The sequence below is a fragment of the Oncorhynchus masou genome, chromosome 27 (assembly GCF_036934945.1).
Source record: "Oncorhynchus masou masou isolate Uvic2021 chromosome 27, UVic_Omas_1.1, whole genome shotgun sequence".
Lineage (NCBI taxonomy): Eukaryota > Metazoa > Chordata > Actinopteri > Salmoniformes > Salmonidae > Oncorhynchus > Oncorhynchus masou.
Genome location: NC_088238.1, coordinates 5,442,073 through 5,459,572, shown reverse-complemented (window position 1 = coordinate 5,459,572; position 17,500 = coordinate 5,442,073). Strand labels below are relative to the sequence as shown.

At 41.9% G+C, this 17,500-nt stretch overlaps 1 protein-coding gene across 1 annotated transcript in view; it reads right to left on the bottom strand.

The window, feature by feature from the left end:
• Positions 1-17,500, bottom strand: part of cacna2d4a (calcium channel, voltage-dependent, alpha 2/delta subunit 4a) — a 241,211-nt gene that overhangs the window by 168,125 nt on the left and 55,586 nt on the right. Inside the window, exons 16-22 of the mRNA XM_064939205.1 lie at positions 16,764-16,825; positions 16,574-16,641; positions 15,808-15,853; positions 15,584-15,681; positions 15,396-15,489; positions 9,461-9,553; positions 1,183-1,310 (exon numbers count right to left, since the gene is read on the bottom strand). Of these exons, the coding sequence (XP_064795277.1) occupies positions 1,183-1,310; positions 9,461-9,553; positions 15,396-15,489; positions 15,584-15,681; positions 15,808-15,853; positions 16,574-16,641; positions 16,764-16,825 (589 nt within the window). The remainder of the gene's footprint in view (positions 1-1,182; positions 1,311-9,460; positions 9,554-15,395; positions 15,490-15,583; positions 15,682-15,807; positions 15,854-16,573; positions 16,642-16,763; positions 16,826-17,500) is intronic.

Genomic DNA, 17,500 nt, shown 5'->3' with positions numbered 1-17,500 from the left:
AATAGAGTTGACTGTTTATACCCTCATACCATGGGTAATGTCCTACCAACATACTAAGATCCCCAACCGACAATTTCACAAAGAAGGATTTACATGTGATGATCGTGATTAGGGCTGTGACCCACCTACACATACACCCTGCCGTCGCACCAGACAGAATAGATGTTAAATCTCCCTGCACTGTTGTGCTTTAGTCCCAGACAGACTGTCTCTCTGTATTAGGTGCTTATTGTTCTGTCACAAGACAATCACAAACAGGAAAGCTATTGATCGTGTCTGGGTTTATAAAACTGGAAATTCACCACAGCCACTAAGGTGAATAATGTTTAGAGAGTAAATATGGATCCCAAATGCTACCCTATTCCCTATGGCTCTCTGTGAACCCTGGACAAAAGTAGTGCACTACATAGGGAATAGGGTGCCACTCGGGACACTGCCTAGATAAAGGGGCTCGCTGTCTGTCGCTGCTGGCGGTTGCTAGGAAGGGGGTTGCCATGGCAACTGTATCTGCGTGGGAGCAGAGAGAAAGTAGTCCCTACCTTTGGTGTTACTATTCAGTTTATTTAAACTCCACAAGGACATTGTAATAGGTGGTTATTTTACTTTGACAAGACAATCACAAACCTGACAGCTATTGATCCTCTGTAGCTCAGTTGGTAGAGCATGGCGCTTTCATCCTTTTGGTTACAAAATCTTCGCTTAATGGCATTTATTGATTAACTGGCCAATTTGCCCTGGCGACAGAGTGGGAGAACAGAGAGAAAGTAGTCCCTACCTCTGAAAGTAGAAAGTAGTCCCTACCTCTGAAAGTAGAAAGTAGTCCCTACCTCTGAAAGTAGAAAGTAGTCGCTACCTCTGAAAGTAGAAAGTAGTCCCTACCTCTGAAAGTAGAAAGTAGTCCCTACCTCTGAAAGTAGAAAGTAGTCCCTACCTCTGAAAGTAGAAAGTAGTCCCTACCTCTGAAAGTAGAAAGTAGTCCCTACCTCTGAAAGTAGAAAGTAGTCCCTACCTCTGAAAGTAGAAAGTAGTCCCTACCTCTGAAAGTAGAAAGTAGTCCCTACTCCTGGTGAAACTGTTCAGTTGTTGTCCCAGACTCCATATGGGTATTAATAAGGTGGTTATTGTACTGTTACAAGACAATCACAACAGTGTGTGGCGGAGCAGAGAGAAAGTAGTCCCTACCTCTGGTGTCCTCTTTGGGGATGTAGTACAGGAACTTGCCGGCGGGGTACTCTGCAGCGCGGCGATACCACACGGGGAAGTGGTCCATCGTAAAGATGTTCTCCTTGTCCGACGGAGACAGGAATTTCCTGTGAGGGGTCAGAATTGGGTGTAACACCGTTACAATTATTACTTATTGATTTAAGTAATCAATAAAATATATTAAAAAAACATTTATGAGCATTTGTAAACATCTATAAGCATTTAAAAGGCTTTTTAATGAAAGCTTTCATAAAGTGTTGCCAAAATGTTGAAATCAATTGTAAAGCAAGAAGCCAGTGCAGAGCGAGGAAGGCAGGCTGGGATCTACAGGATTATAATCTACTGTCTTGGTCCTAGTTAAAATGACCTACAGGATTATAATCTACTGTCTTGGTCCTAGTTAAAATGACCTACAGGATTATAATCTACTGTCTTGGTCCTAGTTAAAATGACCTACAGGATTATAATCTACTGTCTTGGTCCTAGTTAAAATGACCTACAGGATTATATAATCTACTGTCTTGGTCCTAGTTAAAATGACCTACAGGATTATAATCTACTGTCTTGGTCCTAGTTAAAATGACCTACAGGATTATAATCTACTGTCTTGGTCCTAGTTAAAATGACCTACAGGATTATATAATCTACTGTCTTGGTCCTAGTTAAAATGACCTACAGGATTATAATCTACTGTCTTGGTCCTAGTTAAAATGACCTAAAGGATTATAATCTACTGTCTTGGTCCTAGTTAAAATGACCTACAGGATTATAATCTACTGTCTTGGTCCTAGTTAAAATGACCTACAGGATTATAATCTACTGTTTTGGTCCTAGTTAAAATGACCTACAGGATTATAATCTACTGTCTTGGTCCTAGTTAAAATGACCTACAGGATTATAATCTACTGTCTTGGTCCTAGTTAAAATGACCTACAGGATTATAATCTGCTGTCTCAGTACTAGTTAAAAGCTTTAACTAAACCAAAGTAGATCATTTTAAGATTGTTCTATACATCAGTTGGGTTCTATATAAACTTTAATATGAGGACCTAAACCTGGCATGAAAGGCCATCCTTATAGCTGTAGCTGCGTGGGCTAATATAGTCTAAATGTTTGGGGTAAATTGAGCCAATGATTAAGCCAATGGCAAGTTGAGCAAATTGAAGGGTTTTCTTACCGTGTTTAATGCAAGGCATTATCGCTGGGATAGGATCTACAGGATTATAATCTACTGTCTTGGTCCTAGTTAAAAGCTTTGCTTCTGCAAGGGATAGAGATGCAGAAGCCAGTCCATTGAAGCTTGCTTTTTGCAACGAAAATAAACCTTTAAGACCAAAATGAACCAAAATCAGGTCATTTTCTGTCATGTACTGACTTGGAGAAGACCTTTGGTCTGGAAACAGGAGTTGGGAGGGTCACAGGTCACAAGAAGGGGTGGGGGGTACGTGGTAAAATACAGAGAGTTAGCCAGATTCAGAAAGCAACCATGTCAGAAGAACAATGTGTTGTTGAAGCAGTGTGTAGAGGGGAGAGTGGGGTAAATAGTGGTGAATTGATCCATGTGTTAAATTGAGCCAAAGCGGTAAATTGAACCATGTGTTAAATTGAGCCAAAGGGGTAAATTGAGCCAAAGGGGTAAATTGAGCCAAAGGGGTAAATTGATCCAAAGGGGTAAATTGAGCCAAAGGGGTAAATTGAGCCAAAGGGGTAAATTGAGCCAAAGGGGTAAATTGATCCACGTGGTAAATTGAGCTAAAGGGGTATATTGAGCCAAAGGGGTAAATTGAGCCAAAGGGGTTAAATTGATCCAAAGGGGTAAATTGAGCCAAAGGGGTAAATTGATCCAAAGGGGTAAATTGATCCATGTGGTAAATTGAGCCAAAGGGGTAAATTGAGCCAAAGGGGTAAATTGAGCCAAAGGGGTAAATTGATCCATGTGTTAAATTGAGCCAAAGGGGTAAATTGAGCCAAAGGGGTAAATTGAGCCAAAGGGGTAAATTGAGCCATGTGGTAAATTGAGCCAAAGGGGTAAATTGAGCCATGTGGTAAATTGAGCCAAAGGGGTAAATTGAGCCACCCTTGTTTCTAGGAAACAATACACCACATGAATAATTTAACCAAATATTTAGGAAGAGGTCTTCATTTCACGGAGTCTGTGAAGGAAGAAACCACATGGAAAAAGGGGTAAGGAAATTACAGGAGGTCAAAAATACAGACTTTCCCCAAGTCAAATGAATGTGTTGCTATACAGTAGGTTTCATAATGCTTGTATCTACAACAAAGTAGATCATTTTAGGATTGTTCTATACATCAGTTGGGGTCTATATAAGGTTCAATATGAGGTCCTAAACCTGGCATGAAAGGTCATCATTGTAGCTGTAGCTGTGTGGGCTAATATAGTCACAATGTCTGCCTTGGGGTAAATTGAGCCAATGGCCATGAGGTAAATTGATCAAATTGAAGTGTTTTCTTCCCAGGCGTAAAGCAAGGTACTATCTCTGGGATATGAGGTAACAACAGGGCCTGGCCTGTGTTAAAAGTGATTACAAATCACAAAGTGTTTGTTAGGTATTAAGCCTGTGTTAAAGATGCATAAAAAAGACAACAACAAAAAAGCAATTGTGACGAATTGTGTTTAAGAAATAAAGATAAGGTTTTAAACTGGTAGTGGTAATATTTCATTCCGTACAGACATGTGAAGGTGGCTTAACTTACCCTGTCCTGCAGACAAGATATGTTTCCACAACTGTAGTGTTTACTGTGACTTTATTTCCTATGACGGAGTGATGCTGAATGTAAAGAATGACTCATCTTACCCCACTCTCCTCTACTGTATTGGACAACCCAGATGCCCTGACCAGAGGAGGCTGCTGAGGGGAGGACGGCTCATAATAAAGGCTGGAACGGAGCGAATGGAACGGCATCAAACACATGGAAACCATGTGATTGATATATGTGATACCATTCAACTAATGTCGCTCCAGCCAGTACCACAAGCCTGTCCTCCCAAAGTAAGGTTCCACCAACCGCCAGTGGACCCGGCAGTACCTTCATCACCCACTAGAGGGGGATGATAGTCCACAGGAGCATATTTCTGAAGGTAATATCAAGTCAAGGGGCTATAGGTAATATCAATTGAAGGGGTAATATCTCCACAAAGGAAACAACACAAACACGTCCCTCAGCAATAAGAGCAATAACTCGGCCATCCCTGTCCACCAGCGCTGTAAGAGGGACTCTCCGTTTTGCAGAGTCGGCAAGTTCGCTTTCAAAACAAATTTCAAATCAAACGGTTGCGTCCCAAATGCTACTCTAATCCCTTTATAATACACTACCTCTAAACCAGAGTCCATATATAATACACTACCTCTAAACCAGAGTCCATAGGGCCTATATAATACACCACCTCTAAACCAGAGTCCATAGGGCCTATATAATACACCACCTCTAAACCAGAGTCTATAGGGCCTATATAATACACTACCTCTTAACCAGAGTCCATAGGGCCTATATAATACACTACCTCTAAACCAGAGTCCATATATAATACACTACCTCTAAACCAGAGACCATATATAATACACTACCTCTAAACCAGAGTCCATATATAATACACTACCTCTAAACCAGAGTCCATATATAATACACTACCTCTAAACCAGAGTCCATAGGGCCTATATAATACACTACCTCTAAACCAGAGTCCATAGGGCCTATATAATACACCACCTCTAAACCAGAGTCCATAGGGCCTATATAATACACTACCTCTAAACCAGAGTCCATAGGGCCTATATAATACACTACCTCTAAACCAGAGTCCATAGGGCCTATATAATACACTACCTCTAAACCAGAGTCCATAGGGCCTATATAATACACTACCTCTAAACCAGAGTCCATAGGGCCTATATAATACACTACCTCTAAACCAGAGTCTATAAACCAGAGTCCATAGGGCCTATATAATACACTACCTCTAAACCAGAGTCCATAGGGCCTATATAATACACTACCTCTAAACCAGAGTCCATAGGGCCTATATAATACACTACCTCTAAACCAGAGTCCATAGGGCCTATATAATACACTACCTCTAAACCAGAGTCCATATATAATACACTACCTCTAAACCAGAGACCATATATAATACACTACCTCTAAACCAGAGTCCATAGGGCCTATATAATACACTACCTCTAAACCAGAGTCCACAGGGCCTATATAATACACTACCTCTAAACCAGAGTCCACAGGGCCTATATAATACACTACCTCTAAACCAGAGTCCATATATAATACACTACCTCTAAACCAGAGACCATATATAATACACTACCTCTAAACCAGAGTCCATATATAATACACTACCTCTAAACCAGAGACCATATATAATACACTACCTCTAAACCAGAGTCCATGGGGCCTATATAATACACTACCTCTAAACCAGAGTCCATATATAATACACTACCTCTAAACCAGAGTTCATAGGGCCTATATAATACACTACCTCTAAACCAGAGTAAATAGGGCCTTTATAATACACTACCTCTAAACCAGAGTCCATATATAATACACTACCTCTAAACCAGAGTCCATATATAATACACTACCTCTAAACCAGAGTCCATAGGGCCTATATAATACACTACCTCTAAACCAGAGTCCATCGGGCCTATATAATACACTACCTCTAAACCAGAGTCCATAGGGCCTATATAATACACTACCTCTAAACCAGAGTCCATAGGGCCTATATAATACACTACCTCTAAACCAGAGTCCATAGGGCCTATATAATACACTACCTCTAAACCAGAGTCCATATATAATACACTACCTCTAAACCAGAGTCCATAGGGCCTATATAATACACTACCTCTAAACCAGAGTCCATAGGGCCTATATAATACACTACCTCTAAACCAGAGTCCATAGGGCCTATATAATACACTACCTCTAAACCAGAGTCCATAGGGCCTATATAATACACTACCTCTAAACCAGAGTCCATATATAATACACTACCTCTAAACCAGAGACCATATATAATACACTACCTCTAAACCAGAGTCCATAGGGCCTATATAATACACTACCTCTAAACCAGAGTCCACAGGGCCTATATAATACACTACCTCTAAACCAGAGTCCACAGGGCCTATATAATACACTACCTCTAAACCAGAGTCCATATATAATACACTACCTCTAAACCAGAGACCATATATAATACACTACCTCTAAACCAGAGTCCATATATAATACACTACCTCTAAACCAGAGACCATATATAATACACTACCTCTAAACCAGAGTCCATGGGGCCTATATAATACACTACCTCTAAACCAGAGTCCATATATAATACACTACCTCTAAACCAGAGTTCATAGGGCCTATATAATACACTACCTCTAAACCAGAGTAAATAGGGCCTTTATAATACACTACCTCTAAACCAGAGTCCATATATAATACACTACCTCTAAACCAGAGTCCATATATAATACACTACCTCTAAACCAGAGTCCATAGGGCCTATATAATACACTACCTCTAAACCAGAGTCCATCGGGCCTATATAATACACTACCTCTAAACCAGAGTCCATAGGGCCTATATAATACACTACCTCTAAACCAGAGTCCATAGGGCCTATATAATACACTACCTCTAAACCAGAGTCTATAGGGCCTATATAATACACTACCTCTAAACCAGAGTCTATAGGGCCTATATAATACGCTACCTCTAAACCAGAGTCCATAGGGCCTATATAATACACTACCTCTAAACCAGAGTCCATATATAATACACTACCTCTAAACCAGAGTCTATAGGGCCTATATAATACACTACCTCTAAACCAGAGTCCATAGGGCCTATATAATACACTACCTCTAAACCAGAGTCCATAGGGCCTATATAATACACTACCTCTAAACCAGAGTCCATATATAATACACTACCTCTAAACCAGAGACCATATATAATACACTACCTCTAAACCAGAGTCCATAGGGCCTATATAATACACTATCTCTAAACCAGAGTCCATATATAATACACTACCTCTAAACCAGAGTCCATATATAATACACTACCTCTAAACCAGAGTCCATAGGGCCTATATAATACACTACCTCTAAACCAGAGTCCATATATAATACACTACCTCTAAACCAGAGTCCATAGGGCCTATATAATACACTACCTCTAAACCAGAGTCCATAGGGCCTATATAATACACTACCTCTAAACCAGAGTCCATAGGGCCTATATAATACACTACCTCTAAACCAGAGTCCATAGGGCCTATATAATACACTACCTCTAAACCAGAGTCCATAGGGCCTATATAATACACTACCTCTAAACCAGAGTCCATAGGGCCTATATAATACACTACCTCTAAACCAGAGTCCATATATAATACACTACCTCTAAACCAGAGTCCATAGGGCCTATATAATACACTACCTCTAAACCAGAGTCCATAGGGCCTATATAATACACTACCTCTAAACCAGAGTCCATGGGGCCTATATAATACACTACCTCTAAACCAGAGTCCATATATAATACACTACCTCTAAACCAGAGTCCATAGGGCCTATATAATACACTACCTCTAAACCAGAGTCCATAGGGCCTATATAATACACTAGCTCTAAACCAGAGTCCATATATAATACACTACCTCTAAACCAGAGTCCATAGGGCCTTTATAATACACTACCTCTAAACCAGAGTCCATAGGGCCTATATAATACACTACCTCTAAACCAGAGTCCATAGGGCCTATATAATACTCTACCTCTAAACCAGAGTCCATATATAATACACTACCTCTAAATACACTACCTCTAAACCAGAGTCCATATATAATACACTACCTCTAAACCAGAGTCCATAGGGCCTATATAATACACTACCTCTAAACCAGAGTCCATAGGGCCCGGTCAAAAGTACTGCCCATATGGAACAGGGTAGCGTCCGGGACTCAGTCAGTCTCCAGGCTGATATGTTCAGACCCATCAAACACAGAGTCTCCTAATGGACCCTGTAGCCACTCTAGACATACACCTGTTCAGGTCAACAAAGAGCTGCTGGACCAAACTCTCCCTCACAGAGGAGAATTACACAATGAGGAACGGGAGCAATCAGATGACTGATAGGAGCTAGTGGGATTATGTTGTGGTGTTAGTCACTCTGAGCCTAAACCCTGCCTGGCAAGAGGGCACTGCCAGGGCAGAGTCCTGAAGAGCCCTAACAAGGACAGTTACTGGAGAGATAAGAGACTCTCTGAGAGTAGTGTAGGCTATAGAAAGACTAGTCAGTTTCTCCACAGACTGAATAGAGTAGTGTAGGCTATAGAAAGACTAGTCAGTTTCTCCACAGACTGAATAGAGTAGTGTAGGCTATAGAAAGACTAGTCAGTTTCTACAGACAGACTGAATAACAGAGTAAATCTCCTTTTGGCAGGTAGTGGTTTATAGCCATCCTGCTACAGTCATGGTATCTTCTGACTGTACAAAGGACTCACCCACCAACCCACCAACTGACCAACTCACCCACCCACCCACCCACTCACCCACCCACCCACTCACTCACTCACTCACTCACTCACTCACTCACTCACTCACTCACTCACCACTCACTCACCCACCCACCCACTCACTCATCCACTCATCCACCCACCCACTCACCAACTCACTCATCCACCCACCCACCAACTCACTCACCAAATCACCCACTCAATCACCCATCCACTCACCCACTCACTCAATCACTCACTCACTAACCAACTAACTCACCCACCAACTCACTCACCAAATCACCCACTCAATCACCCATCCACTCACTCACTCACTCACTCACTCACTCACTCACTCACTCACTCACTCACCAACTCACTCACTCACCAACTCACCTACCCACCAACTCACCCACCCACCAACTCACCCCCCAACTCACTCAGTCACCCACCCACCCACCAACTCAACCACACACCCTACAACTCACCCACCCACCCACCCACCCACCCACCCACCAACTCACCCACCCACCCACCAACTCACCCACCAACTCACTCACCCACCCACCCACCCACCCACCCACCCACCCACCCACCAACTCACCCACCCACTCTCTGAATGTAATAAATGTAGCCACCTATGTACAGCAGAGACAACCCAGTAAACCAACAGATGACAACCCAGTGTGTTCCAGTACTGTAGGTCTGACTTACTTGGCAACACGTTTCTCAATGCCCACGTATCTGGTGACCCTCATCAGACCAGACCGGGTGCCCAGGAACGCAGTCTCCACCCCCTCGTCCATACTGAACACACAGAGGAGAGACAAGGAGGGGCAGTAACACTACAGCTGAAAACCAGACATCCATTCAAATCTAAACAAGGATGTAGAACATGTATCAACAGATAATAAATATGGGATGTATTGGCAGCATGGTATGTTACAGCACTGTTACCAACCCAGATGGATTGAACATCATGTCTGTCTGGTAGGCCTGTCCATGTGACCACAGAGAGTGGTGGTACTGTGCAAGTGTAGTGTGGTAGTGTAGTAGTATAGTGGTGGTACTGTATAGTAGTATAGTAGTGTGGTAGTGTAGTAGTGTGGTACTGTGCAAGTGTAGTGTAGTAGTGTGGTAGGGTGGTAGTGTAGTAGTATAGTGGTGGTACTGTATAGTAGTATAGTAGTGTGGTAGTGTAGTAGTGTGGTACTGTGCAAGTGTAGTGTAGTAGTGTGGTAGTGTGGTAGTGTGGTAGTGTAGTAGTGTAGTAGTGTAGTAGTGTGGTAGTGTAGTAGTGTGGTAGTGTGGTAATGTAGTAGTGTGGTAGTGTAGTAGTGTGGTAGTGTGGTAGTGTAGTAGTGTGGTAGTGTGGTAGTGTGGTAGAGTAGTAGTGTAGTAGTGTGGTAGTGTGGTAGTGTAGTAGTGTGGTAGTGTGGTAGTGTAGTAGTGTGGTAGTGTGGTAGTGTAGTAATGTAGTAGTGTAGTAGTGTGGCAGTGTAGTAGTGTGGTAGTGTAGTAGTATGGTAGTGTGGTAGTGCGGTAGTGTAGTAGTATAGTAGTGTGGTAGTATGGTAGTGTAGTAGTGTGGTAGTGCGGTAGCGGTAGTGTGGTAGTGTAGTAGTGTAGTAGTGTGGTAGTGTGGTAGTGTGGTAGTGTAGTAGTGTGGTAGTGTGGTAGTGTAGTAGTGTAGTAGTGTGGTAGTGTGGTAGTGTAGTAGTGTGGTAGTGTGGTAGTGTGGTAGTGTAGTAGTGTGGTAGTGTAGTAGTGTGGTAGTGTGGTAGTGTGGTAGTGTAGTAGTGTGGTAGTGTAGTAGTGTAGTAGTGTGGTAGTGTGGTAGTGCAGTAATGTAGTAGTGTAGTAGTGTGGTAGTGTAGTAGTGTGGTAGTGTAGTAGTATAGTAGTGTAGTAGTATGGTAGTGTGGTAGTGTGGTAGTGTAGTAGTATAGTAGTGTGGTAGTATGGTAGTGTAGTAGTGTGGTAGTGCGGTAGTGTGGTAGTGTAGTAGTGTAGTAGTGTGGTAGTGTAGTAGTGTGGTAGTGTAGTAATGTAGTAGTGTAGTAGTGTAGTAGTGTGGTAGTGTAGTAGTATGGTAGTGTAGTAGTATGGTAGTGTAGTAGTATGGTAGTGTGGTAGTGTGGTAGTATAGTAGTGTGGTAGTATGGTAGTGTAGTAGTGTGGTAGTGCGGTAGTGTAGTAGTGTGTTCGTGTGGTCGTGTGGTCGTGTGGTAGTGTAGTAGTGTAGAAGTGTGGTAGTGTAGTAGTGTGGTAGTGTGGTAGTGTACTGGTATAGTAGTGTGGTAGTGTGGTAGTGTAGTAGTATAGTAGTTTGGTAGTGTGGTAGTGTAGTAGTGTGTTAGTGTAGTAGTGCGGTAGTGTGGTAGTGTAGTAATGTAGTAGTGTGGTAGTGTGGTAGTGTGGTAGTGTACTGGTACAGTAGTGTGGTAGTGTAGAAGTATGGTAGTATAGTAGTGTGGTAGTGTGGTAGTGTAGTAGTATAGTAGTATGGTAGTGTGGTAGTGTAGTAGTGTGGTAGTGTAGTAGTATAGTAATGTGGTAGTGTGGTAGTGTAGTAGTATAGTAGTGTGGTAGTGTAGCAGTGTAGTAGTATAGTAGTGTGGTAGAGTGGTAGTGTAGTAGTATAGTAGTGTAGTAGTGTGGTAGTGTAGTAGTGTGGCAGTGTGGTAGTGTGGTGGTGTAGTAGTATAGTAGTGTGGTAGTGTAGTAGTATAGTAGTGTGGTAGTGTAGTAGTGTGGTAGTGTAGTAGTATAGTAGTGTGGTAGTGTGGAAGTGTAGTAGTATAGTAGTGTGGTAGTGTGGTAGTGTAGTAGTGTGGTAGTGTGGTAGTGTAGTAGTATAGTAGTGTGGTAGTGTGGTAGTATAGTAGTGTGGTAGTGTGGTAGTGTAGTAGTATGGTAGTGTAGTAGTGTGGTAGTGTCGTAGTTTGGTAGTACGGTAGTGTGGTAGTGTGGTAGTGTAGTAGTATAGTAGTATGGTAGTGTAGTAGTGTGGTAGTACAGTAGTATAGTAGTATGGTAGTGTAGTAGTATAGTAGTGTAGTAGTGTGCTAGTGTAGTATTATGGTCGTGCGGTAGTGTGGTAGTGTAGTAGTATAGTAGTGTAGTAGTGTGGTAGTGTAGTAGTATAGTAGTGTAGTGGTGTAGTAGTAAAGTAGTGTAGTAGGGTAGTAGTATAGTAGTGCAGTAGTGTAATAGTGTAGTAGTGTAGTAGTGTAATAGTATAGTAGTGTAGTAGTGTGGTAGTGTAGTAGTGTAGTAGTATAGTAGTGTAGTAGTGTAGTGGTGTAGTAGTATAGTAGTGTAGTAGTGTGGTAGTGCGGTAGTGTGGTTGTGTAGCAGTGTAGTAGTATAATAGTATAGTAGTGTAGTAGTGTGTTAGTGTAGTAGTGTGGTAGTATAGTAGTGTAGTAGTGTGGTAGTGTAGTAGTATAGTAGTGTAGTAGTATAGTAGTGTAGTAGAGTAGTAGTGTAATAGTATAGTAGTGTAGTGGTGGGGTAGTATAGTAGTGTAGTAGTGTAGTAGTGTAGTAGTGTAGTAGTATAGTAGTGTAGTAGTGTAATAGTATAGTAGTGTAGTAGTGTGGTAGTGTAGTAGTGTAGTAGTATAGTAGTATGGTAGTGTAGTAGTGTGGTAGTGCGGTAGTGCGGTAGTGCGGTAGTGTGGTAGTGTAGTAGTGTGGTAGTGTGGTAGTGTAGTAGTGTGGTAGTGTGGTGGTGTAGTAGTGTAGTAGTGTGGTAGTGTGGTAGTGTGGTAGTGTAGTAGTGTGGTAGTGTGGTAGTGTGGTAGTGTAGTAGTGTGGTAGTGTAGTAGTGTGGTAGTGTGGTAGTGTGGTAGTGTAGTAGTGTGGTAGTGTAGTAGTGTAGTAGTGTGGTAGTGTAGTAGTGTGGTAGTGTAGTAATGTAGTAGTGTAGTAGTGTGGTAGTGTAGTAGTGTGGTAGTGTAGTAGTATGGTAGTGTAGTAGTATGGTAGTGTGGTAGTGTGGTAGTGTAGTAGTATAGTAGTGTGGTAGTATGGTAGTGTAGTAGTGTGGTAGTGTGGTAGTGTAGTAGTGTAGTAGTGTGGTAGTGTAGTAGTGTGGTAATGTAGTAGTGTAGTAGTGTGGTAGTGTAGTAGTGTGGTAGTGTAGTAGTATGGTAGTGTAGTAGTATGGTAGTGTAGTAGTATGGTAGTGTGGTAGTGTGGTAGTGTAGTAGTATAGTAGTGTGGTAGTATGGTAGTGTAGTAGTGTGGTAGTGCGGTAGTGTGGTAGTGTGTTCGTGTGGTCGTGTGGTAGTGTGGTAGTGTAGTAGTGTAGTAGTGTGGTAGTGTAGTAGTGTGGTAGTGTGGTCGTGTACTGGTATAGTAGTGTGGTAGTGTAGTAGTGTGGTAGTGTAGTAGTATAGTAGTTTGGTAGTGTGGTAGTGTAGTAGTGTGTTAGTGTAGTAGTGTGGTAGTGCGGTAGTGTGGTAGTGTAGTAATGTGGTAGTGTGGTAGTGTGGTAGTGTGGTAGTGTACTGGTATAGTAGTGTGGTAGTGTAGAAGTATGGTAGTATAGTAGTGTGGTAGTGTGGTAGTGTAGTAGTATAGTAGTATGGTAGTGTGGTAGTGTAGTAGTGTGGTAGTGTAGTAGTATAGTAGTGTGGTAGTGTAGCAGTGTAGTAGTATAGTAGTGTGGTAGAGTGGTAGTGTAGTAGTATAGTAGTGTAGTAGTGTGGTAGTGTAGTAGTGTGGCAGTGTGGTAGTGTGGTGGTGTAGTAGTATAGTAGTGTGGTAGTGTAGTAGTATAGTAGTGTGGTAGTGTAGTAGTGTGGTAGTATAGTAGTATAGTAGTGTGGTAGTGTGGAAGTGTAGTAGTATAGTAGTGTGGTAGTGTGGTAGTGTAGTAGTGTGGTAGTGTAGTAGTATAGTAGTGTGGTAGTGTGGTAGTATAGTAGTGTGGTAGTGTGGTAGTGTAGTAGTATGGTAGTGTAGTAGTGTGGTAGTGTCGTAGTTTGGTAGTATGGTAGTGTGGTAGTGTGGTAGTGTAGTAGTATAGTAGTATGGTAGTGTAGTAGTGTGGTAGTATAGTAGTATAGTAGTATGGTAGTGTAGTAGTATAGTAGTGCAGTAGTGTGCTAGTGTAGTATTATGGTCGTGTGGTAGTGTGGTAGTGTAGTAGTATAGTAGTGTAGTAGTGTGGTAGTGTAGTAGTGTGGCAGTGTGGTAGTGTGGTGGTGTAGTAGTATAGTAGTGTGGTAGTGTAGTATAGTAGTGTGGTAGTGTAGTAGTGTGGTAGTGTAGTAGTATAGTAGTGTGGTAGTGTGGAAGTGTAGTAGTATAGTAGTGTGGTAGTGTGGTAGTGTAGTAGTGTGGTAGTGTAGTAGTATAGTAGTGTGGTAGTGTGGTAGTATAGTAGTGTGGTAGTGTGGTAGTGTAGTAGTATGGTAGTGTAGTAGTGTGGTAGTGTCGTAGTTTGGTAGTATGGTAGTGTGGTAGTGTGGTAGTATAGTAGTATGGTAGTGTAGTAGTGTGGTAGTATAGTAGTATAGTAGTATGGTAGTGTAGTAGTATAGTAGTGTAGTAGTGTGCTAGTGTAGTATTATGGTCGTGCGGCAGTGTGGTAGTGTAGTAGTATAGTAGTGTAGTAGTGTGGTAGTGTAGTAGTATAGTAGTGTAGTGGTGTAGTAGTAAAGTAGTGTAGTAGGGTAGTAGTATAGTAGTGTAGTAGTGTAATAGTGTAGTAGTGTAGTAGTGTAATAGTATTGTAGTGTAGTAGTGTGGTAGTGTAGTAGTGTAGTAGTATAGTCGTGCAGTAGTGTGGTAGTGCGGTAGTGTGGTTGTGTAGTAGTGTAGTAGTGTAATAGTATAGTAGTGTAGTAGTGTGGTAGTATAGTAGTGTAGTAGTGTGGTAGTGTAATAGTATAGTAGTGTAGTAGTATAGTAATGTAGTAGTGTAGTAGTGTAATAGTATAGTAGTGTAGTGGTGTGGTAGTATAGTAGTGTAGTAGTGTGGTAGTGTAGTAGTGTAGTAGTGTAGTAGTATAGTAGTGTAGTAGTGTAGTAGTGTAATAGTATAGTAGTGTGGTAGTGTAGTAGTGTAGTAGTATAGTAGTATGGTAGTGTAGTGGTGTAGTAGTGTAGTAGTATAGAGTGTAGTGGTGTGGTAGTGTAGTAGTGTAGTAGTGTAGTAGTGTGGTAGTGTGGTTGTGTAGTAGTGTAGTAGTGTAATAGTATAGTAGTGTAGTAGTGTGGTAGTGTAGTAGTGTGGTTTTATAGTAGTGTAGTAGTGTGGTAGTGTAGTAGTGTAGTAGTGTGGTAGTGTAGTAGTGTAGTAGTGTAGTATTGTGGTAGTGTAGTAGTGTGGTAGTGTAGTAGTGTGGTAGTGTAGTAGTGTGGTAGTGTAGTAGTGTAGTAGTGTGGTAGTGTAGTAGTGTATTAGTATAGTAGTATAGTAGTGTAGTAGTATAGTAGTGTAGTGGTGTGGTAGTGTAGTAGAGTAGTAGTGTAGTGGTGTGGTAGTGTAGTAGTGTAGTAGTGTAGTAGTGTGGTAGTGTAGTAGTGTAATAGTGTAGTATTGTAATAGTATAGTAGGGTAGTGGTGTGGTAGTGTAGTAGTGTAGTGGTGTGGTAGTGTACTAGTGTGGTATTGTAGTATCCATGGTAATTACCCAGATGGGTCGAGCATCATTGCTGTCCAGTAAGCCTCCATGGGGGCTGTGACCACAGCATCAAACAGAGTCTGTCTCAACAGTTCCTCATCACCTATAGACCATGAATGAGATTCCTGTTAAAGGTCAATCTAAGGCTCTTTTCTGAAATGGTGTGTTAATATCTGAATGCACTGCGGGTGGCTCACACTCCAGATCAGGTTCCTTCCCTGTGAGGTATCGAAACACAGCCTGGAGCTGGGTCAGCTTGCGGTGGTGAGGGTCAATGTCTGTCTCACAGTAGGTCCTGTAGACACACACACACACACGCACGCACGCACTGGCACACACACCAGTAATAGTGTACCAGTCAGGTCATTGCTTGCTGGTGAGTGAAAGAATAAGGAGAGAGACTGATTCGTCAGACACTCACCACTCATTTGCGATGGACACATCTGGCTGCATCAGGTCATTGAGGCCTGTGGATGAAAACACCCTGGTTTAGTAGTTAAACTGCAGAGGCCTGTGGATGGACACAAGTTATAACACCCTGGTTTAGTAGTTAAACTGCAGAGGCCTATGGATGAAAACAAGTTATAACACCCTGGTTTAGTAGTTAAACTGCAGAGGCCTGTGGATGGACACAAGTTATAACACCCTGGTTTAGTAGTTAAACTGCAGAGGCCTGTGGATGAAAACAAGTTATAACACCCTGGTTTAGTAGTTATACTGCAGAGGCCTGTGGATGGACACAAGTTATAACACCCTGGTTTAGTAGTTAAACTGCAGAGGCCTGTGGATGAAAACAAGTTATAACACCCTGGTTTAGTAGTTAAACTGCAGAGGCCTGTGGATGGACACAAGTTATAACACCCTGGTTTAGTAGTTAAACTGCAGAGGCCTGTGGATGGAAACAAGTTATAACACCCTGGTTTAGTAGTTATACTGCAGAGGCCTGTGGATGGACACAAGTTATAACACCCTGGTTTAGTAGTTATACTGCAGAGGCCTGTGGATGGACACAAGTTATAACACCCTGGTTTAGTCGTTATACTGCAGAGGCCTGTGGATGGAAACAAGTTATAACACCCTGGTTTAGTAGTTATACTGCAGAGGCCTGTGGATGAAAACAAGTTATAACACCCTGGTTTAGTAGTTAAACTGCAGCGTTTGTTGTTCAGGTGAGACAGACGACTTACCTTCCCGAACAGACACATTCCCAATGAAGATGTATTCTCCGTGCCCTCTGGTCAGCACCATGCCAAGACTGTAGAGACACACCCAGTACACGTTTACACGGTGTCCACTGTTTTGTTTCCACATTATAACTGTTTATGAGACGTCGACATAGAAGGAGAATGTTACGCTCTCTGTGCTGATTGGACCAACCTGAACGGCGTCTCGTTGATGGTTGTGTAGAAGTAGTCATTCTTCAGGAACATGACTCTTCTCTGGTAGGGGAATAAAACAGCTCTTAAAGGTGGTCGTAGGCTCTATGTAATGTCACCTTGTACTGGGTACTACTGCTGCGTTAATAACTATGTAATGTCACCTTGTACTGGGTCTAATGCTGTGTTAATAACTGTGTAATGTCACCTTGTACTGGGTCTACTGCTGTGTTAATAACTATGTAATGTCACCTTGTACTGGGTCTACTGCTGTGTTAATAACTATGTAATGTCACCTTGTACTGGGTCTACTGCTGTGTTAATAACTATGTAATGTCACCTCGTACTGGGACTACTGCTGTGTTAATAACTGTGTAATGTCACCTTGTACTGGGACTACTGCTGTGTTAATAACTATGTAATGTCACCTTGTACTGGGACTACTGCTGTGTTAATAACTATGTAATGTCACCTTGTACTGGGTCTACTGCTGTGTTAATAACTATGTAATGTCACCTTGTACTGGGTCTACTGCTGTGTTAATAACTATGTAATGTCACCTTGTACTGGGTCTACTGCTGTGTTAATAACTATGTAATGTCACCTTGTACTGGGTACTACTGCTGTGTTAATAACTATGTAATGTCACCTTGTACTGGGTCTACTGCTGTGTTAATAACTATGTAATGTCACCTTGTACTGGGTACTACTGCTGTGTTAATAACTATGTAATGTCAC